Here is a 20,706-nt window from a genome sequence, read left to right on the forward strand (position 1 = left end):
AAGTCCTATTCATGATGAATTCGAACTCGATTTGCAGTGCGCGGCTGGTCTAGAGCAAAAACAACAAACGACAAACGACGAATCGGCGTTCCATCGCAAAACACAGCCATGTATTGACGAGTACAACACCAAAGACAAAACTAGAGCCAAATAACAGGTGATTATACAGATGGTTGGGGCTTAGCAGATGGCTGGGGCTGGGCAATCACGCTGAGGACGCGCTTCACTTGCTCGACAAAGTGACCTTTCACAATCACAGTCTCGTTGGCCGTCGGATGCAACTGAACATAGTTTGCAGGAACTTGCAGAGCAGCAGACAGGAATCGAGCGAATGCTCGCACGTCGCCGGAAACGCGGCGAACATAGGTGCTCGTGCGGGAGCGCGCAGACGCGAATTTTGCGTACACTGGCAGCTCGCGAGACGTTGTCGGAGCCACGCTAAACTTACCAACCAAGCTGCGAAACCAAAGATAGAAAGCGGCAAATCAAGGAAGAGGTTGAGTATTCGTGAGCAAGAGCAAGAGCAACAAAAAGCATGGTCTTAGAAGAGTGCGACCATGTTACCTTGCATGAAGCTCCTTGACCTGCTTGGCAGAAATGTATGGGTTGTGGTTGACGCTGTCCGTGTATGTGACTGGGTTGCGGTAGTCTGCGCGGTTTGGCGCGGAGAGCACGCGCTGGCTCGTCTGTGGGGCGCCGCGCGGGATTGCGTTCAACGCAGCCGGCCAGATCGTCGTGGAGGCCTCCCTGCGGGCGACGGCCGATGCAGAGAGTTTCTTGTCCGTTTGTTTGCTAGGAGCAGTGGGAGTAGTGGCGGCCGTACTGGTGGTAGAAGAGGGAGCTGCGGGTGAGGATTTCACAGCGTCGATCAGCGTCTGGCGAGCCGGGTCAAACCAGCCGAGCTTGCTGGGCTTGAAGGGCGTCTGCACGACAGCTGCCGCAGTTGCTGCTGTCGCTGCTGCTGCGGCAGCCTGGGCAGCAGACTTCTTGCCGGCGGTCGCCTTGCTGGCTTTGGCTCCCTTTGCTGCTGCTGCTGCTGCTGCTGCTGCTCCTGCTGCTGCTGGTTTGGCGGGCGCCTTGCTGAGGGCGGTTGCGGATGTCGATGCGGCTGCGGCTGCGACAGGGCGCGAGACCACCGCCGCAGACACGACGGACGGGGCGACGCGCAGCGAACTGAGCAGCATGTGCTTGAAAGAAAAAAAAAAAAAAAAGAGTGGGCAAACATCAATGGAAAACTCAATGGAAAACTCAATGGAAACATCAATGGAAAGCTCAATGGAGAGCTGAAAACTGGGAAGACGAGGGACGAGATGAAAAATAGAGAAAACAAAGGGGGGTTGAGGAACTGAGTGGAACAAGACCAACTGATCTGAGCGTAATCTGAGCTTGGTCCAGATGGGTGAAAATGTCGCTTGCTGCTCAGTCGTTTATTGTTTTTATCAAAACTCCCATTCAAAGTCAAAAACACTATCATGGCAAACAACGATCAGCTCAAGAGCAAGTTGCTGCGATGGACGTTCGCGTTGGCCGTCGTCCAGATGGTTGTCGGCTGCGTCTGGTGCTTCCTGGCGCCAGTCAAGGGCGAGCCGTCGCTTATCAAGAGCTACGCCGCGTTCCGTGGAACCCATCACCAGTGAGTCGCACCACCACCACCAGCAGCAGCAGCAGCAGCAGCAGCAGCAGAGCAATTCGGATGGACGTCCATCGTTGAGGTTGAAATTTGAAATTTGAAATTTGAAATTTGAAATTTGGAGGTCAAATTGCCGCCGGTCGTGTCATTGCGCCACGCTCCCTTCACTCATGGCTGCACCCGTCATCCGACGGCGTTTCATTCACACATGTCCAAGTCAGAGCGTGCAGGGGGGACCCAGCCGACATGAGATTGTTGCTTAAGAGAGATTTAAATCATCAACAACAAGACACATTCGCAATGCTGGTCGCTTTGGAAACGCACAAAAACCCGACAAATCATGCTCACCCATCTATTCCAATGTGGCACAATCACAGGTACACGCATCAGGCAGAGTGGACGGCTGCGGTGGCATTCATCTTCCCGTATCTGGAGCTCTCGCCCGGATTGCTGTGGTTGACGTTCGTGCTGCTCCAGGTCGGCACCTGGACGAATCCGATTGCGTACAGCATCATGGCGCTCACCGGGATTGGTCATGACATGGTGGCGGGTGCCTTTCCCGACCTCGGCCGCAGCGAGCCCGTTTCGTCGGTCGTCGAAGGGACGCTCAAGTTGTGCGCAGTCACCTTCCTTGCCTCGTGCGTCCTCATTCTGATTGGGGTTTCGCGTTATCGCTTCCGTGCGCCTGCTTCCGCGGACAAGACCAAGTAGTCGGTCCTGTTTGTGCACCAACCCTTGCTCACAATCTCAACACAAGTCCATTGCCCAAGTGCTGTATTTCAGTTACGGCCATATCTGGTGGAATGCACCGCATCCCGTTCCGCTCTGCGAAGTTAAACCACCATGAGAGTAGTTAGTACTGCGGTGGGAGACCACGCGGGAATACTGCTTGTTGTAACTCTTCTTTTTTTTGTTTCCTTTCTCTTTGCTTTCTTATTTGTTTCGCTTCGTGTGTGAGTTTTTTTGTTTTTTTTTTTTGCTGCTGGTTTGACCATTGTGTTGACTTGAATATTCTGATCCTGCACCACGCTGATCGATCTGAACAAATCTGAGCCGTCATTTTGCCAAATCATTTCACTCTTCCTTTTCTTGTTTTTTTTTTTTTGACTCTCGTCTTTTCATTCATCGCTTTTTCTCATTGCTCGCCATAAATGTCGTTTGTCGACAAGATGAAGCGCGGGCTGGCGACCGCGGTGGACAAGATTCCCGGATCGCCTGGTGGCGGCGGGGTTGGCTTTGGCACGGGCGGTGGTCCGCCTCGCATGAGCAGCGAGCACTCGCAGTCCCGCTCGCAGCTGTCTCAGTCGCAGTCTGCAGACTCTGAGCACTCCCAGGCGACCAAGGTGCGATGCGGGATGCAGATGGGAAGCGGGGGGGGGGGCAAGCAGGAATTGAAAAGCGCGTTGAGGTTGGGAAGAATGGCTGTTGTAGCTCACTGTGCTGCCTCTCATCGCCACCCGCTCTCCAACCCCCTCGCATCGTGGGCAAACAGTCTGCCATGGTCGCAGCACAGGTCTCGATGGAGCGCAAGGCCCGCGCCCCGACGGTGGACGACGAAGCGCTCATCGCCAAGCTTCCGCCAGTGTTTTTCGAGGTGCGCCCTCTCTCGCTCACTCACACTCACTCTCTCCTGAAGCCCAGCTGCTCGTTGCTTTGAATGCAATGCAACTGTGTGATGATTGCGACGATGGTCGATCCTCGAATCACTGTGGCTTTTGGCTCTTGGCTTTGGCTTTTGGCTTTTGGCTTTGAACTCCATTCAGTTCAAAAGCAAACAGGTTTTTTTTTTTTTTTTTTTTTTTCCCCCCCCTTTCTTTGACCTTGGAATTGAGTTGATTTTGAGAGTGCCTTTTTTTGCTCGTTCTTTGTCGCTGTCCGCTCGGATTTTGACTTTGAATGATCTTGAAATGGGGGGTTAAGCGGGTGACGTCCCGTTGGTCAAAGTGCGATGAAGCCAAAAACTGTTCAATCGTTGTGTTCGCCCCTTTCCAACAACGGTGGTCTCCATCCGACTGCACTTGACAAAGGGAGAACTCGCCAGCAATAAACACCCATCGAGAAACAATCGGGGAGTGCGGAGCGGAATGGGGTCGGGTGGTGAAGAAGACACGCCACTCTTTGCAACGGCGCCAATGCCAATGCTAACCAATTCTCACCCTTTCTTCACCTTGGAGCAGAAAAACTTTGACGCTGTCAAGCACATTGCCACAAACCTGCCGGAAAACCTCAACACGCAGGTCATCCAGGCGCAAAAGGACGAGCTCTTCCGCTGCTTGCAAATCTACTCGTCGCGCCTCTCCACCCTCGTCATGGACAACCACAAGTCGTTCGTGCAAGAGCTGCACCGCGTGTCGGAGCTCCAGAAGGAGCTCGCGCTCACAACCTACATTTGCCGCACGGGCCGCCGCAACCTCTCCCGCGCCAGCGATGGCGTCAACAAGAGCGGCCTGGAGGTGCTCGTCAAGCACCGCAAGCTGCACGCGCTCACCGGGTTGCTCAAGGCGCTTTCCGCTGTCCAAGGCATGCAGAACGCCTTTGGCGATCTCAACGTTGCCCTGGAGGCTTCCGACTTCCCCACCGCCATCGAGCTGTGCCAAAAGATGCAGCACACTGCCCAGACACACAAGCAGTTTACGTGTGTTGCCGACATGTCCTACCGACTGAAGGACACCTACGAGCAGATTGAGGTGCGGATTTGGTCTGCTTGCTGAGCGTTTTTCTGGGGATTTCTGTGGATCTGGTTTTTTTTCTTCCTCGCCTCAAACCTCGTTTGCTCATCGATTTTTTCGACCTCGTATCTGCAGGATCGTTTGGACGAAGCTTTGAAGAAGGTTGCCAACGACTTTGATGTCCAGGCCTATGAGAAGGTTCTCACGGCGTATTCGCTTCTCGGCAAGTCGCAACGTGCCATTGATCAAGTTCATATTCATTTTGCCGAGGCTGTTGCCGAGTAAGTGTGCCACAATCTGGGTCTCATCTGTGACGCTGTGCTCACGCTTGCCCATTTTTTTAATTTTTTTTTTAATTTTTTTTTTTTTGAAATTTCCCCATGTTTACAGCCACTCGCAAGCCATCGCCCTGCGATACGCGCAACAATCCGTTGGCTCGAACGCTACTTCCCGCCCCATCAACAAGATGTTGTTCAAAGAGCTGTGCTCGCTGTTGGAGGTCGAGAAAGCGTACTTGCCATGCCTGGTCGATCTGTGCACGGCCATGTGCAATCTCATGTACAATTACCACTCGATTGCAAAGTGGCACACCCGCCACCAGTTCCAGCTGGCACCCGCGAATGGCTCTGTCGCTCCCGAGGCTAGTTCGGCAGCAGCAGCAGCAGCCGCAACAGGTGCACCTGTCATTGCGACCGCCACGCTCGACGGCTCGAACGCTGCCAACCCACCACCGCTCGGAGGAGCGTCTGCGAGCGCCGATCGCCCCTCGTTTGGCATCGATCTCAAGAAAAAGCTCGAGCACGGTCGCAGGAGCATGTGGGAGGACATTCAGCGCAAGCTGTCTCTCTTTGTGCTTGCAAAGGACTTGTCTTCGTTCAAGTTTGAGTCCTTCATCCAAGTGCTGGACATTGTCAATCGCCTCATTGAGATTGGCGACGGCTTTGGAGGTCAAGGCAGCTCGACCAGCCTCAAGGACAGTCTCAAGCAGAAGAGCGCGCTGTACTTTGGCAAGTTCCACCGCTCGCAGATGGCCGATCTTCGCGTCATGCTCGAGCACGAGTCGTGGTTCCGTTGCCCGGTGCATCCCTCCTTCTCGGCGCTCAATCTCAAGGAGTTTTACTTTCTGCGCGCCAACGCCATTCGCAAGCAATCGGCACCCACGCACTCGACGGGGCTTGCTGGCTTGGAGTTTTTCGAAAACTACAGCACCAACGGCAAGACCAACCCGTTCGAGGCCGTTCTTCGTGACGCTGCGCGCCAGGCAGAGGACATTGGCATGGTCGATCTCGAGGACGGCCAACAGCCCGACCCGACCGATGCTCGCCGGCGCTCGACCGCGACAAAGCTCAAGACCGCCAAGAGCAAGGACGAAGACGACGAGGATGAGCGCCTCAAGGGCGACTTTATCGACGAGAACGACGGCTCCCCGCTGTCCCCTCCTTCCGGCAAGGTTCCGCCGTCGGCCACCGCAGCCAGTACCATCTCGTCCACCTTGGCCGCCGCCAGCAGCAATAGCCAATCGCGCCCACGCACCGCATCCTCTGCGAAAGACATTGAAGAGGCGGGTCCGATTGTCTCGCTGGCGACCTTGAACTACCTGCGCGTCATTGGCCGCTACATCCAGATGATGGATGTTCTCAAGCCGATCGTGTTTGATGTCATGGTGGGCATGTCGCAAATCTTTGACTACTACATGTACTCGGTCTACCTTTTGTTTGGCGTGGATACCAGCGGCAGCGTGAGTTTGATTTGGTTTTTTTGTTCTTTGCCGTTTGCATGGCTGCGCTGACTTTTTATTTTTATTTTTTTTATTTTGCGTTGTTGTTGTTTTTGGACGTCAGCTGCTCAACCAAATCGCACAGACGCGTATGTCTCCCAAGCTCAGGGCAACGCTGACACGTTTGCAACGCATGGCAGACCGCACCGCGAACGGCCCTGGAAATCCGGCGTTGCCTGGCCAACCAAGCGGTCCGGGACAACCATCGCAGCCGGGCGCTCCTGGACAGCACCATCCCGCCAATGGCCCACAGAGTGCTGGACAACAGACATCTGCTCAGACACCGCAGGGAACCCCTGTGCCTGCGCCGCAGCCTGGCGACTTTGATGGCATGCTGCGTGAGGGCGGATTTACGCCTCCCAGCATCCAGCCGCACGTCACTGAAGAGCTTGCCAATGCTGCTACCCTGTTCGGCCTTCCCGAGCGCACAGTTGGCATTGAGTCTTTGATGTACCTTCATTCCGTGCTGCAAAAGCTCAAGGTAAGGGTGAAGAAGCAAGATTCAGCTGAACCGCGGTTTTTCATTTTGGCTCACCATATTTTGGATGTGTTGATGTACTTTTTCTCCAGCCCAAGCTGCAAAGCACGATTCCACAGGCACACTCGTCCTTCTTGACCCAGTTCTACGCCCAAACCGTCGACGTTGTGCCTGATCTGCACATTCTGGTCTATCAGAACATTGGTGGCCGTGTGATTGATTTTGGAAAGGTGAGTTTTGAGCTGATTCATGCCTGGCCTTCGCGGCATGAAAGTACGCAAGCTCTAACGCGTCTGTTTTTCTTTTTCTTTTGAACAGCTCCTGCGCAACATTGAGGCGGTCAAGTGGGGAGACTTTAAGGACATGCCACACGCACACAACAACTACATTGACCAACTGGTCTCTTGGTTTTCCGCATTCAGCAGCCGTCTGTCCGACCTGGGCCGGTATGTTGGTCGTTTTTTCTGAGTGGTTGCTTTTGGGTTGTCTTGTGTGCCGTCGAGCTCACTTTCTGATGCATGCTCATCATGTCGTCAGATCGCGCGTGCCGGCGGCCAGCCAGCGCCTGCTGTGGGAAGAGTTGCTTCTCAAAACCATGGACGCCTTTGTCGAAGGCTTTGCTCGCGTCAAGCGCTGCTCGACCGAAGGCCGCGCGCTCATGCAGCTGGATTTCCGGACTTTCTTGCAGCTGATTGAGCGCATCACTGCCGTGCGCCCCATTCCCAACACGCTCTACGTCGAGAACTACATTCGCGCGTACTACCTCGCGAACGAGAAGGAAATGGAGGAGTGGATTCGCACGCACTTTGAGTACTCCATTCCCCAAGTCGCCAGTCTTGTCAACTGCGCCATTCTCCCAAATCAAAACAAGAAGCTCAAGGCACGCTTCCTGACCATGCTCGACGAGATGGACAAGCGACGATGATTTGTAATTATTATTTTTTCGTGCTTTTTTCGTGTGTTTGGCGTGACTCGCAGATGTTTCGGTTGTTGGTTGAAACTCGCTGTGCCATTTGTTTTTGTTTCCCCCCCCCCCATGCTATTTGATCTGTCTTGATCCGTTTCCCAATTGTTCATATGCGCCGCACTGCAGCGGCTGTTATTTTTGGCTGGTGTCTGATGTTCCAAATTGCAATCTTGCACTTCCCAAACTGTTGCTTTTTTTTCCCCGTTCCCGTTGTCCATCGTTTGTGTGAGTTGACATTCGTGGATGGCCTCCTAGGCGACAGTTCCTCACACCGTTGCAGTCTCATAGCCCTTCGGGATTTTCACACACTGTCGGCATTTGTCGACCGTGTTTGGAATTGGACAGAGCGCAGTCTTTCGCAGTCTTTCGCTTTACAAAATCTCCATCCATGCTGCGACTGGGCAACCGTGTTGCTTCCGCTGCACTTGCGGCTGCGACAGTGTTGCTCGCCATCGCGACCATTGCGCATGCCGATGGCACTGTGGTCATCCAGACCAAGAGCGGCCCGGTCAAAGGCAATGTGCACTCGAACGGCGTCACCAGTTTCCACGGTACACACCTCTCTCTCTCTCCGTCGGCGGTCCATTTTTCCGCTCCTGCTGATCCTCCACCACCACTACCATCACACGCCTAAGCACACACACATCCACTCGGTTGCACACGCACTCGTGTTGTTGCGCAGTGATCTGAGCTTGAGTTCAAAGTAGCTTATTTAAAAAAAGCTTGCGAACTTCAGCCCAAATTAAAACTATGCTGCCAATTTTCCCGTCTTGGCGATGTTGCGGTCAACGGAGACGTGGAGATAGCGAGAGAGAGAGAGAGAGAGAGATAGAGATATAGAGGTAGAGAGCGAGATTGGGTGTGTAGTGGCCGAGTGAGTGTGCTTGTCTGAGATGGCTGGTGGCTGGCTGCAGCATTATTCATTCGACCAACATCGAAAGCCAATTCTTCGGATAAACCGCACGGAACTCGAGTTCAAATTTCACTTCCGAATGTGATGATTCCGGATGTTGCCGTGCTTTGTCACTGACTGACTGACTGACTGACTGAGACGAGGCTTGGTGAGGGTGGATTGACGAGCAGCTGGAATGGGGGCAAAAACATGAAAGAGCTGTCACTTGATCTCACGCACGGCTTCTCGATGATGGTGATAATTTCGCATCCTAATGTTTAATGTTGTTGATCACACATCACAATCAAACCTTGACTTTGAGATATTCTGATATGCTGAAAATGTGCTGCAAACCAAGAAAAAAAATTGGCTCACTCTGCGTACTCGCTTGCTCACAGGCATCCCATTCGCAGAGCCGCCGCTCGGCGAGCTTCGCTTTGCATCGCCACTGGCATTGCAACGCAACTGGACGGATCCGATCGACTGCACATCTGTACGACAAGAAGCAACAAAAACAAACTTTTGTCATGATCATCCTGTCTTGAAATTGCACTCACAAATCCGCGTTTTTTGGTTTCTGTGCAGAATACAACCACGCTCATGTGCCCGCAAATCCGCCTCGACATCTTTGACATCATGGGCCAAGAAGACTGTCTGTACCTCGACATTTACATGCCACCCGGGGCCCAGGCTTCTGCGACTCAGCTGCCAGTGGTCAGTTTTGCACCTTGTTCTCTGTTTGTTGTTTGTTTTGCATTCATCGAACGGGCGCTCACCCCTAGTCGTTGATCTTGACGCTGCGCAGATGTTTTGGATCTACGGAGGCGGGTATGCAAAATCAACATGTTTCTGAGCCTTTTTGGCAGCTGCTGTGCGTGCGCTTTTAAGATTGACTGATGATGAGCACGCTGGTTTTTTTTTGGTCGTTGCCAGATACGCCTTCGGTGACAAGTTTGAGCTGGGCCTGTACAATGGAATCAACATGTCTTACAATAACAATGTGATTGTAAGTCTGGATGCCCAGCTGCAAAAAACAAAAAAGAGCATTTCGTTGGACGGATTACTCACTGCATCCCCCCCCCCAACCGCAGATTGTCGCAGCAAACTACCGCGTGAACGTGTTTGGCTTCCTCGCGAACAGCATCCTGCAAGCGACCGACCCGCAACACTCGACGGGCAACTTTGGTCTGCTGGATCAGCGTTTGGCCTTGCAGTGGACGCGCGCAAACATTGCCAATTTCAACGGCAACAAGGACCAAATCACCATCTTTGGCGAGAGCGCAGGCGCCTTTTCGGTCTGCTTCCACCTGGCGTCGCCTGCCTCGCGTGGTCTGTTTGCCTCTGCAATCATGGAGTCGGGCACTTGCTCCAACACATTCTTTTTCCAGACGCTCGACTTTGCGGAATCGTTTGGCGAGATTTACACTGCCACGTTTGGTTGCAACGCGACGCAGCAAACTGCTGCCGAATATCTCAAGTGCTTGCGCACTACCCCAGCCACCGATATCATGACTGGTCTTTTGTCCTGGTGAGGGAGGCTGTGGCAGGCTATTCTTTGTTTTTTGAGATTATTGGTGATTGGGCAGCAAGTTGAATCAAATTGTGTTTTGACTGGAGCTGACTTTGACTTGGCGTGACCCGCTGCTGACATGACAGGTTTGGCCCGGATTGGCCCAACCACATCAACTTCCCGCCAACCTCCTTCGAGGGGGCCAACCAAGCTCCTCGCGCCCTCGGAATCCTGCCCACGCTTGCACCAATGTAACCCCCTTGCGACATGTCTTTGTTTGGTTGTAGATTGATTTGCTTTTCCAAAACAAAAAACAAAAAAAAAAAAACAAGACAAAAGCACTGACTGACTGATGCAAACTTTTTTTCCTTTGACCAGCTTCCCGTGGGGCCCAGTCATGGACGGCTCTGACAACGGTCTGCCCGACCTGCCGTTGAGCATGATGACGCGCGGTGATTTCGCCAAGGTGCCGCTCATCATTGGCACCAATGCGAACGAAGGCGTCATTTTCGTGCCCTTCGCTCCCATCATTGAGCACGGCGTGCCATTCCCGCTCACCGATGCGGGATTCCAAGAAATCATGCTCCACTTTTTCAACGAGACAACCGCCGACCAGGCCGAGGCCATGTACCCCAAGAGCGATTACACGAGCAACGACCAACGCGCGACGCGCATTCTGACCGATTTCTTCTTCTCCTGCGACGCCCGGCGCATTGCGCGCACGTTCAGCGACTACAACGTGTCCGTCCACTTGTATCAGTACGTGTACAAGGACAATTTCATTGACGGATGGCTCCTGGGCGATTACCACGCTTCCGAGCTGTACTTTGTCTGGGACAACCAAGTCCCTGCCGACATTCACAAGTTTAACGCAAAGGACTCCCAGATGGCCTCCACGTTTGGCACCTATTGGACCAACATGCCCAAGGTTGGCTCGCCCAACGCCAAGTGGAACAATGCCACGTACAATCCCGACTGGCCGGCATTCACGCGCGCCAACGACATCCATCTTGCTCTTGACGTCCCGCCGTCCACGGGCACGCAGCTGCTGCAGCAAAAGTGCGATTTCTGGGACACTGTTCAAGGTTTCTCTGTCGCGCATTAATAATCTGGCAGGCGATTTGTGTTGATGTTTTTGTTGTGAATAGATCAAGCTGTTGATTTTGATATTCAACTTTTTTTTCTTTGCAAATATTGCACAACTGTGAAGTGATCGAGTTCGATAAACATGTATTTGCATACAAGCACACGCTCCCCAAAAAAACAAAGGTACTGCAACCAGGCAGCACGACACAAACAGAAACAGAAACAAGCATGCACGTGGAGCGCAACACTCATACGCTCCAGAGAAGAACACAAAACACAGAAAAAACACGCAAGCCAGAAAAAAACAAAAAACAGACCAGAAGCGAGCGAATCAACCGCTCAAATCCAGGCAAAGGTGATGCGATCCGTTCGCATGGTGCGCATGAGCTCGCCATAGTGCTCGGACTCCAAGAAACGGGGGTAGGACATTTTGCGCATCAGGAAAAAGACGGCCTTTTGCGCCTCGTCAAAGACTTCGCGAGTGGGCGCGGTCATGCGAGGGGTGACGGCATTTCGCACCTTGGAGTCAATGTTCACTTCGTGGGGAGCACCGGGCGCGACATGCTCGTCGTAGATGAGGTGTGCAAAGACGCTCACGGCGTTGGCCTCGACCACGCGCAGACACTCGACCGCGAGCCAGAACTTGATGTGCTCGTCGCTGAAATCCTTCTTGAGGAAGCGTTGGAAGGCACGCAGCTGGGTCGGGTTGCAAATCAATTCGCGGAAAATGTTGGACTGCTCCTTGCCAGTCAGCTGGGGCGAGTTGGTAGATGACACTGAGCCCGAGGATCGCTCCAGATTTTTGGGAGTGCTGGTGCCAGTGCTGGAGGGAGACTGGTCAAAGTCGTGGTCGAGGTCGCTGAAGGAATTGGACTCGGTCATACCGGCCATGCCCGCAATGACGTTCGAGCCGTTCAGGGCGTCGAGGTCGTCTTGCAAGATCTCGTCCGAGGCATCCTGTGCAAACCGGAAGGGGATCTTGTCGTTGCGGAAGGAGTTGATTTCAGGCGCAACGCTGCACACGTGCCCGTCCATGACGAGCAGCTCGGAAATCTTGACTGCGTGCGCTTCGCTCTCGGCGACACCGTCGTCGATGAGCTTGGCGACGAGCTCCTTGCCGAAAAACACATTCTTGTACGTCTTGAAGCGGTACGAGCGGTTTTTGGTTGGCAGGTTGGCCTTGAGATACTTTGCGCCGACACCAAGGGACTGGCGCACCAGGCCGGGGATGGTGCTGGCAGGCACGCCGGGGGCGACCGTGACGTGCTCGAGGTTGAGAGGCGAGAGGTCGCGCACCCATTGCGGGGTCTCACCAGCGTCCTCCAAGGCGTCACCGTCGTCATGCTGCTGCTGCTGCTGCTGCTGTTGGTGATGTTCGGCGGCCGCTCGGTCGACGTCGGCGGAAAACCGATAGAGCACGCGCGAGTTGTCAAACGGCTCGCTCTTGGACACGTGCTCAATGATGCCGGCGTCCATCATGGCTTGGCCAACACGAATGGCGAGCTTTTCGTCGTCAACGACACCTTCCGTCACCAACCAGGCGACAGCCTCGCAGCCGAGGAAGCAGCGGCGGTGCGTGCGGAGTCGCCACCGGCGGTCGTGAATGTTGATTTCTCGGTGCATGTTGGCGGCCACAATGCGCAAGTTGACAATGCCTTCCTTGGGCATCTTGGTGGCCGTGACTTGGTCGCGCAGACGCAGCAAGATGGCCTCGCCCAGGCCGCCCAGACTGCTGGCAATGCTGTCGACCAGCTCGGTCGGCTTTTCGTGCACAAAGAAGCGGTAGTAGGCGTTAATGTCGGAGCGGAAGTTGCCGTCAGCGGCGGACGCGGGCACTTCCTTTTCGCCAGCCGTGATCGGGGCCAGCAGCTTTTCGCGGAGCATGAGCGTGGCAATCTGTGTGGCGTGCAGCTCGTCCTCGGCAATCGCGCGGGCAATGAGCCATGCAATCACCTCGCGTCCGAGCACGGTGCGGATGCACGCCTTGGCAAACTTGGTGCCGAGGCGGCGGTTTTTGACGTGCACGTCGTCGACGAGCAGGCTGGTCAGGGTGACGAGGGCGCGCTTTGTTTCCCGCACGAGGTGGTCGTTGGAGCCCGTCTTGAAGACCTTGAGGCAGATGGGGGAGAGGGCGCCAATGGTGAGGGCGTACTGCGACCACTTCATCGAGGCGAGGACGGTGCCAAACTGGCGGTCTTCGAGCGAGGCAATCTCCGTGGTGGATGATGGGTTGGACAGATTGCTGCCGCCGCCGCCGCTATTGTTTCCTGCTGGGGACGCTGCTGGCGACGCGTGCGCTGTTTCTTCGTGGGCGGCAAAGCGGTAGTAGAGAAAGTCGTTTCTGAAGCCAGCCTCGCGCGTGACGTGGTGGAAGACGCCGTCCTCGAGGAGCGCCTGGCCCATGTCGACGGCCTCGTCCTCGTTGGCAGCGAGGCCCTTGGAGGTCATGTAGACGACTGCCTCGCGGCCGACAAAGCACTGCTTGTGGGTGCGGAATCGGAACTTGCGGTCCTTGATGTCGAGGCCGGCGAGCATGCGCATGGCCGCGTCCTTGAGCTTTTCCTGTTGCTGCGGCGTGCGCGTTGTTGCCGAGTAGACCATGGTTTTTTGTTTTGTGTGTGTGTGTGTTTTGAGTTTATGAGATGCGGTTTGTTTCTTGGACGCTTGTTTGAGTTGAGTCGCTTTTCTTGGAGACTTGAGCTTTTGAGTTTGACGTTGGGTTGGCGCGGTTTTGTTGGGTTTTTGATTTGTGTTTGGTTTTTTGTGGTCTGCTGTTGTTTTTGCGGTGGTGACTGTTTTAGAAAAGACAAGAGCGAGACAAAGAGTGAGCAGCAATAACAGGAGCACAGCCAGAGTGAGTGGAAACAGCAGAGGCACAAACAAGCAAAAAGGGAGGAGAGGGGGAGGAGAGGGGGAGGAGAGGGAGGAGAGGGAGCAGAGAGTGGGGCGTGCGTGGGTGATAAAGCGAGTGTGGTTTCAAGAGTGTGATTTGATGACAGACTTGACGATCACGCACGAGGGAGAGAGAGAAAGAGAGAGAGAGAGACATAGCAACAAAAGAGCGCAAGTGAAGTGGAGAGGAGTAGGGGGATATGGATGAGATATAGAGACAGACAAGGGGGAGAGAGCGAGAGAGGGTGGCACACACGATAAAAAAACCGCATAAAAAAACAACATCAAACAAACAAACAGGACAGGCGATCGGACGTGACCCCCCTCCCCCTGCCCCCTTTCTCGCTTTGGAGTCGTGGTTCATGGGTGAAGGAGGCATGAGTGCGGGGTGAGAGTGAGTGAGAATGAGTGAGCGAGTGAGAGGAGGGAAAGAAGCGGGAGATCAAACAAAGAGATACAACCAAAAACAACGAAAAAGCAATAGTCTTCAGCCAAACATAACAACCGAAAAAGTGAAAGTGACCAAAAGAGAAGACTGAACAAACAGAGAACAAGATGAACAAGAAGAAGAAGAAGGTGATGTGGTGGTGATGATGATGATGATGATGATGATGATGATGATGATGATGATGATGATGATGATGATGATGATGATGATGATGATGATAAAACAATCAACCAAGGAGAGAAAGAACAAGATGAAGAAAGCGGAAATCGTCAACTGAAGATGAAGACGTCAACGGAAGAGGACATCCGCTCTTCCCCTTGAACACACACAGCACCTAAATGCGCGCAACTCACGAGGATGCAGAAGTGCACGCACCGCACCGGCTGCAAGTCAAGCGAGCAGTCCAAAGGCAGGTGACTCACAGTTTTGAGTTTTGTTTTTGAGGAGGTCAACACTCACAACTGGTGCGCTGATCCAGCTCAACTCCCCTCATTCATGGACTTGGCATCCATGAGCATGAGCACTCCACCGTCGTACCTCGACTTTGAACGACCCCCACAGTCCAAGAACAGAGGCAGATCGAAAATGACAGCCCCGATGAGAAGGCGTGCTCGTTTTTTTCCAGCCATCGCCCTGCTCGCTCTGCTCCTGCCACGCACACACACTCACTCGCAGTAACAAGCACACTGTGTCACACACGCACAGAGCCCACCAGCGTCGTCGTGTTTTTTTGCATCCTCGTCGATCGCTTTCTCTTCGTCGGGGCGAATTTGGTCTCGCTCTCTCTCTTCCGCAGCGTGACTTTACTGCGCCATGGCCCATGTTCGCACTTTGATCCCCCAACCCTCACTCCCTCCCTCCCTCCCTCCCTCTTTCGCTCTAACTTGTCTTTGTTTTTGTGTGTCGTTCGCATCACAACAACAGCAACAAAAAGCACAAAAGTCGTCTCATGGCTTGAAATGGGTTGTTTTGCGGTTAAGGGGTTTTATTTGTTTTTGTTTTGTTTTGTATTTGTTTGTTTTTTTTTCTGTTGAGCCCTTTTTTCATTTGCTGGCCTTTTTTGAATGTGCGTCGCTTTTAAGACAATGTCAAGTTTGTTCAGCGAGACCTTTTGTGTGGAGAAGCGAGAGTGAGAAGAGTGAGAGCAAGAAGCGGAGGCGAAGGGAAGGGGGAATGGTGAAAAGCAGCGAGAAACAAAAGGGATGTGACAGCGTGACAGTTGTGTTGAGAAGCAGCCACTGACACACGACAAGACAGAGCGAGAGCGAGAGAGAGAGAGAGAAAGAGAGAGAGCACAGGGGCGACGCAGCCACAGCGCAAGAGCGAGCAAAGGGATGGAACAGACGAAGGCGGGGGGAGGGAAGAGGAAGGGACTGTGTGAGAGCGAGCGGCAATGAGAATGGGGAGCGGCAACCGTCCTCGTCCCTCTCAAGCAACAACCACTGCGCCGACCACGGCAAGCAAGAGCAGCAGCAAACGACACTCGCTTTCACAACCGGAAGCGCAACAGAGTGACGCACACTGTCGACAAGCCAAGCCAACACGCATCAAAAGAGAAAAGAAAGAAAAGGAAAAATCGAAGCGAATCGCGCGGCAAAACCATCCATTGCCGCTCTCTCACTCTCTCTCTCGTACTGGGCACTGGAGCGCACATCGCCAACCCAAAATGACAACGTGCTCAATGTGCATGAATGAATCAATGGGTGGCTCGTGCGGGCGCGTTGAAGATGACGGGGTTTTTGCACTCACCACAATGCTCACCAGATCAAAAAAACCGATCAAGAAAAAAGGAAGAGTGATTCGCATTTTGCAGCTGCGTTTCTAAGATGTGCGAAAATCGGCGACCATCGATTGCGGACAAACAATCCAACACCACGATGAGCAATCAAAGCAAAGAATCAAACACTCCACAGACCGCCACCAACAAGGCAACAACCAAAAACGCAGAAAACCATCCAAGCGAAATACAGAAACGGTGACGATCAGAATGGGGGTAGGCTGTATTTGTAATGAAACAACAACAACGAAAACGACACAAGCATATTGGCATGTGTTAAAAAAAAAAAAAAAAAACACCCAGAACAACAAGAGACAACATCGAGTAAATGTGCAACGCCCGAGCCACAGACAGCGCAAGGCAAAAAGCAAAAAAATAATATCAGACAACCCAAAAAAACAAACAACAGCAGCAGCAGCAGCAGCAAAACACCAAAGATCCCGCTCCAACCAAAAAAACTCAGGCACCATGCCGCTTAGGCAACCAGGCGCCAGTCCGTGATGGTCGTCAGGAACTGACTCATGCCGGTGAGAGAAAGGCGGAAAACTTGGTCCCAGTTGGTCGAAGGGCCAAAGGCGCTCAGCGGAATGACCACCTTGGTGGTTCCAAACAGCTTGAAGGAGGCATACGCGTTCAGGGACACGGCAACGCTCTTTGTGAAGCCGGTGGCCAAGTTCACGTTGGCCGAGAGGCAGGCGGAGACAGAGTGCGCCTCGATGGAGATCAGGGCGAACGGACTGGCCTTGAGCTCAATCTCGACAAACTTGTACTTGCTGAGGTTGCCACACTGGCCAGCCGGGGCCACTGCAGAGTAGTAATGGCTGTGCGCGTTCTTCGGGAAGAGGAACAGGTTGATGTAGACGGCCGCCGTTTGCATCGTGTCGTCGTCCGAGCAGTCATAACCAGCAGAGTTTTTGAAGAAGGAGGCCGACAGACCAAGCTGGAACAGAATGAGCGGGTACGGCTTCGGGCGAGGCGGGTGAGCAGGGGTGGCAACGGCAGTGCTGGAAGCGGACGTCGCGCGGGCAGCGGTGGCAGTTGCAGACGGAGACGCCACGAGAGCGGATTGCGAGCAAGGTGCAGGCCAGGACACGAACATGATGCTGTCCAGCTCCACAGTCACGCACGACGGGGGCAACAGGAACGAAATGGCATGGAGCTTGCGCACGTCAATCACGCAGGAGAAGGCCGACAGGGGAATGTTGACAATCGTGCCGCCGGGCAGCGCGTCAGCATTGACGAAGGGATCAATGGAGATGTAGGCATCGAGATCTGCTTGGCGGGCAACGCAAGCATCGTCGCGGACTTGCACTCCGAGGGCAATGCTCGTGCCGCGGGGCGCCTTCACACGGAAGCTGATGGCAGAGTACTGGGATGCATCAAAGCAGTCCGCCACGCCCGCGCTCGTGTTGGTCAGCAGCGTGTAAAAGTACGTGTTGGACGGGCGGGATGTAGCCGCGGTCAAGGTCAGGACACCGCCAGCCACAGAAATGGATTCTGCAGTGCCATCGTCGCCGGCCACAAAGCCAAGATCGTTCGGCGAGACACACTCGTTGGTAAAGCTGTTGACCACCAGCGGGGGAATGGTCGTGGTCGTGCAAGGTGCGGTTGTAGCAGAGGCAGAGGCAGTGGCAGAGGCAGAGGCAGGGGCGGAGACGGAGGCGGAAGGGGCCGAGCCGACATGGCAAGTGGCAATAAAGTCAGCCTGGATGAAAGCCGCGAGACTGGCAATGATGACGCGGTTGCCCAGGATGGTGAATGCTCCGCACTTGGCACAAGTAAAGCTCGAAATAGTGTCGCCAAACTCGAGCGCCAGGTCGAGCGTAATCACCGCCGCCGCACTGAGAATACGGCCTTCGTAGCGCGGGGTGCCAACAGTCGCGATGAAGGTGGACGTCACATCGATGGCTTGGCGAGCACGCCACCAGTCACTGACAGCCTCAAGGCCAATGTTGCGGCGAATGTTGTGCTGCGCCGCAAAGGAAAAGATGAAACGACCAATGGCACGCTTGCTGGCCAGGATGTCTTCGTTGCGCGGGCCATCGCCCCAGCCATCGTGGTCGAGCAGCACAGTGTAGGCATTGTTGCGCTTGTTCTGGAGCATGTTGTACGACCAACGTGTGCGGAACCACAGGGTGTTTGCAGCCTGGACGTCGTAACGCACGTTGTCGACCACACAGCCGTCTTCCGAAGAGAGAGGGAACTCGAGAAGACGGTGGTTTTGGCTCCACCAAGCCAGGTACGGGTAGAGCTCCAAGTCGACGGGCAGATTCGACTTCAGATCGCCAATAGCCAGGGACGACGAAGCAACCATGCTCATGTTCACCATCTGCGGGACCATGCCAGTGTTGAGCATGAGCCAGGGCGCGCGCAGCAGACGCACGTCAGAGCCAGTCGCGCGCTTGATAATTTCAGCATTCACACGGAGCTCACCAGCCATCGTTGCATTGTTGTTGCCGGTCAGTCCAGTGTAGCCGCCAGCGAGGGACTCGCGATTGGAGCCGGCAGGAAGGGCGTTAAAGTTGAGCACATGGTTGACCGTGTGGCCGCCGATGGGGCACTGGCCTGCATTGCACATCAGGGTCAGCGGGGTTTGATTGTTGTCCTCTGTGCTGGTCACCGAGAAGAAGGAAATGCGCGGAGCAGGCGCGCCATCGTTGTACGGAGCAGTTACGTTGGCGAGGAACTTGGTCACCGTGTCGGACATGTCGTGGGTGTCGGTCGTGAACAGCAGCGCCGAGTCCAGGCCACCAGGAATGGTGTGCTTGAAGACCGAGTGGCCCTGGCAGCCTTCGTGCAGGCCGTCAAGGAGCATGAGACCGAGAACGTCGAGCGAGGGTTCAAAGCAGTTAATGTAGCACTTGTAGCCCGAGGAAGAAGATCATGTCGTGGCCGAACGCGTAGATGGCGCCGCTTCCGACGGTACGACGGGTGAGGCCTGCGCCGAGGAGCGAGTTGCCAGAAGCGCCCGTAAAGACGTTCATGAGCACATTCACGCCGAGGATTGGATTGAGGACGACAGACGCGTGCAGGACTTGTGAATCGCCAGCTCCAGTGAAGGCATTGATAAGAAGGTTGGTCTCCTCAAAGGTGTCGAGGTGCGCAAGGATTGCCGCACCAGCAGAGGAAGACGTCGACGACGTGCGCATGTAGGTGACGGACGTCGAGACGGCTGCAGAGGAAAGACCGCAGAACGCATTGGCCGTGGCGCCGTTGTCGGGCAAAAAGGCAAACACAATGCCGCCAGCGTTCGCAAACAGCTCGAGATAGGCGCGGCGAGTGTTGGTCAGCCAGGCGGAAGTCCATCCAGGAGGCAGAATGACGAGGGAGTACTTGGCGCGCAACGACACAAGAGCAAGATCGATGGCGGCAGTGCCAGAAATCAGGTCGTACGGCAGACCGCGCTGGTCGAGCACCATTCGGTAGCCAGACGGGCTGCTGGGGTCGACGCCATCGAAAGCAAAGAGCGCAATGCGGGCGCTGATGCCAGCAGCAACGATCGGCTTGACGTTGTCCACAATACCGTCGCAATCGTCGTCCAGTCCGTTGTACGTCTCTGGGCGCGGGGATGGGCCGAGGCACAGCTTCACGCCCGAGCGATCCGGGTGGCACTGAGCATAGCCCGTGGCGCAAACACCCTTCAGACCCGTGTTGCACACATTTTCGGGAACCGGCAGGAGCAGGTCAATGTTGCCGTCGCAGTCGTTATCAAGTCTGGATGTTGCAGGGGAGCGACATGGCAAAAACAGTCAAGACCGCAGACAAAAACAAAAACAAAGGTGCAACTGAGTAAGCGAGCAAACAAAAACTAAGGAAGGTGGTTTTGGACGGCTTCCCAAAAAACAACACAATAGACTTGCTCGCACCCAAGCAGACCAGAGCCAAAAACACAACACACTTACCCATCACAGAGCGTCTCGAAAGGTTCACGAATGGCCGAGCAGTTCTGAGGCTTGCAACCAATCACAGTGGATTGCGAGGGTCGCTTGCCGCCAAGTCCAAGCAAAGACAAGAGGTCGGAGACGATGGGCAGTCCGCCAGCAGGTTGAGAGCCTTGAGAAGGTTGTTTGCCGCCGCCAAGGCCAAGCAAAGACAGGAGGTCGGAGACAACGGGCAGGCCATTCGCGGGTTGAGCAGTAGAAATGACAACCAGCACGAGCGCAACGGCGAGCAGACCAGTCCCAAGACGGGATTGACGAGAACGCATCGCTGGTTGGGTGCTGAGGTTTGAGAAAGAATCGAGAGTTTTGCAGACAGCAGAAAAAAAAAAGAGAAGTGATCTTGTCGGAGCTGGCTGCGGGCGGCTTTTAAAGCAGAATCGAGAGGTGCGGCTTCTTTGTTTCGCCATCCTTGCTTCTGGCGGTGCTGTTCCTCTTTGTGCGCGATCGCCAAGCGGCACCTCCTTAATATAAAAGGTGTTGTCGCGGTAGGACAAGGCCAAGACGTGTCCAAATTGACTAATTTGTTGTGTTGTTGGTTTTTTTTTTTTGTGTGTTGTCAACCGCCTCCTTTGCTCTGTTGATTCGAATTCGAGTCAATCAGTCGAGGGGACGATTGTTGTGCCGGGAGCGATTTTTTTG

At 54.3% G+C, this 20,706-nt stretch overlaps 7 protein-coding genes across 9 annotated transcripts; 3 read left to right on the plus strand and 4 right to left on the minus strand.

Annotated features, from left to right (window-relative positions):
* Positions 1-93: 93 nt before the first annotated feature.
* Positions 94-1,213, minus strand: CAOG_04948 (hypothetical protein). Its single transcript, XM_004347649.2, has 2 exons — positions 565-1,213; positions 94-456 (listed from the first exon to the last, which is right to left on the minus strand). The coding sequence occupies exons 1-2, from the start codon at positions 1,182-1,184 to the stop codon at positions 162-164; spliced, it is 915 nt and encodes a 304-aa protein (XP_004347699.1). The 5' UTR covers positions 1,185-1,213; the 3' UTR covers positions 94-161.
* A 218-nt stretch (positions 1,214-1,431) lies between these two features.
* On the plus strand, positions 1,432-2,733 carry CAOG_08839 (hypothetical protein). Of its 2 annotated transcripts, XM_011272178.1 has the most exons (2): positions 1,432-1,633; positions 2,008-2,733. In XM_011272178.1, the coding sequence occupies exons 1-2, from the start codon at positions 1,473-1,475 to the stop codon at positions 2,339-2,341; spliced, it is 495 nt and encodes a 164-aa protein (XP_011270480.1). In that variant the 5' UTR covers positions 1,432-1,472; the 3' UTR covers positions 2,342-2,733. The 2 variants fall into 2 exon arrangements, 1 of the variants encoding a protein (XP_011270480.1); XR_889830.1 differs by lacking the exon at positions 1,432-1,633 and having other exon boundaries at positions 2,416-2,531.
* On the plus strand, positions 2,719-7,705 carry CAOG_08840 (hypothetical protein). The gene is made up of 9 exons (XM_011272179.1): positions 2,719-2,973; positions 3,123-3,224; positions 3,808-4,317; positions 4,435-4,580; positions 4,690-6,037; positions 6,141-6,557; positions 6,647-6,784; positions 6,873-7,000; positions 7,092-7,705. Exons 1-9 carry the CDS (start codon positions 2,782-2,784, stop codon positions 7,477-7,479), a joined length of 3,369 nt encoding a protein of 1,122 aa, XP_011270481.1. The 5' UTR covers positions 2,719-2,781; the 3' UTR covers positions 7,480-7,705.
* A 150-nt stretch (positions 7,706-7,855) lies between these two features.
* CAOG_04951 (acetylcholinesterase) lies at positions 7,856-11,151 on the plus strand. The gene is made up of 8 exons (XM_004347652.2): positions 7,856-8,072; positions 8,812-8,906; positions 8,999-9,127; positions 9,219-9,241; positions 9,347-9,419; positions 9,505-9,941; positions 10,070-10,174; positions 10,302-11,151. The coding sequence occupies exons 1-8, from the start codon at positions 7,910-7,912 to the stop codon at positions 11,026-11,028; spliced, it is 1,752 nt and encodes a 583-aa protein (XP_004347702.1). The 5' UTR covers positions 7,856-7,909; the 3' UTR covers positions 11,029-11,151.
* Positions 11,136-16,129, minus strand: CAOG_04952. Of its 2 annotated transcripts, none has more exons than XM_011272125.1 (2): positions 14,407-14,425; positions 11,136-13,801 (listed from the first exon to the last, which is right to left on the minus strand). In XM_011272125.1, exon 2 carries the CDS (start codon positions 13,608-13,610, stop codon positions 11,349-11,351), a length of 2,262 nt encoding a protein of 753 aa, XP_011270427.1. In that variant the 5' UTR covers positions 13,611-13,801; positions 14,407-14,425; the 3' UTR covers positions 11,136-11,348. The 2 variants fall into 2 exon arrangements, with proteins under 2 accessions (XP_011270427.1, XP_004347703.1); XM_004347653.2 differs by lacking the exon at positions 14,407-14,425 and adding an exon at positions 16,099-16,129 and having other exon boundaries at positions 11,138-13,801.
* Positions 16,130-16,601: 472 nt separating this feature from the next.
* On the minus strand, positions 16,602-18,941 carry CAOG_04953 (hypothetical protein; the record flags this gene model as incomplete). Its single annotated transcript, XM_004347654.1, has 1 exon — positions 16,602-18,941. The coding sequence occupies one exon, from the start codon at positions 18,939-18,941 to the stop codon at positions 16,602-16,604; it is 2,340 nt and encodes a 779-aa protein (XP_004347704.1).
* A 34-nt stretch (positions 18,942-18,975) lies between these two features.
* Positions 18,976-20,333, minus strand: CAOG_04954 (hypothetical protein; the record flags this gene model as incomplete). The annotated part of the gene is made up of 2 exons (XM_004347655.1): positions 18,976-19,840; positions 20,029-20,333. 2 exons carry the CDS (start codon positions 20,331-20,333, stop codon positions 18,976-18,978), a joined length of 1,170 nt encoding a protein of 389 aa, XP_004347705.1.
* Between the last annotated feature and the right edge of the window lie 373 nt (positions 20,334-20,706).

The sequence above is a fragment of the Capsaspora owczarzaki genome (assembly GCF_000151315.2).
Source record: "Capsaspora owczarzaki ATCC 30864 unplaced genomic scaffold supercont2.7, whole genome shotgun sequence".
NCBI classification, from domain to species: domain Eukaryota; class Filasterea; order Ministeriida; family Capsasporidae; genus Capsaspora; species Capsaspora owczarzaki.

What these genes read in the sequence shown, in the direction of transcription:
- CAOG_04948 (XM_004347649.2), bottom strand. Translation starts at nt 1,184, where the DNA reads ATGCTGCTCAGTTCGCTGCGCGTCGCCCCGTCCGTCGTGTCTGCGGCG. An exon ending in GTCAAGGAGCTTCATGCAAG is followed by an intron (nt 457 to 564) that starts GTAACATGGTCG and finishes TTGGTTTCGCAG; the next exon opens with CTTGGTTGGTAAGTTTAGCG.
- CAOG_08839 (XM_011272178.1), top strand. Translation starts at nt 1,473, where the DNA reads ATGGCAAACAACGATCAGCTCAAGAGCAAGTTGCTGCGATGGACGTTC. An exon ending in TTCCGTGGAACCCATCACCA is followed by an intron (nt 1,634 to 2,007) that starts GTGAGTCGCACC and finishes GCACAATCACAG; the next exon opens with GTACACGCATCAGGCAGAGT.
- CAOG_08840 (XM_011272179.1), top strand. Translation starts at nt 2,782, where the DNA reads ATGTCGTTTGTCGACAAGATGAAGCGCGGGCTGGCGACCGCGGTGGAC. An exon ending in TTCCGCCAGTGTTTTTCGAG is followed by an intron (nt 3,225 to 3,807) that starts GTGCGCCCTCTC and finishes ACCTTGGAGCAG; the next exon opens with AAAAACTTTGACGCTGTCAA. An exon ending in GCGTGGATACCAGCGGCAGC is followed by an intron (nt 6,038 to 6,140) that starts GTGAGTTTGATT and finishes TTTGGACGTCAG; the next exon opens with CTGCTCAACCAAATCGCACA.
- CAOG_04951 (XM_004347652.2), top strand. Translation starts at nt 7,910, where the DNA reads ATGCTGCGACTGGGCAACCGTGTTGCTTCCGCTGCACTTGCGGCTGCG. An exon ending in ATCCGATCGACTGCACATCT is followed by an intron (nt 8,907 to 8,998) that starts GTACGACAAGAA and finishes GTTTCTGTGCAG; the next exon opens with AATACAACCACGCTCATGTG. An exon ending in TTTTGGATCTACGGAGGCGG is followed by an intron (nt 9,242 to 9,346) that starts GTATGCAAAATC and finishes GGTCGTTGCCAG; the next exon opens with ATACGCCTTCGGTGACAAGT.
- CAOG_04952 (XM_011272125.1), bottom strand. Translation starts at nt 13,610, where the DNA reads ATGGTCTACTCGGCAACAACGCGCACGCCGCAGCAACAGGAAAAGCTC.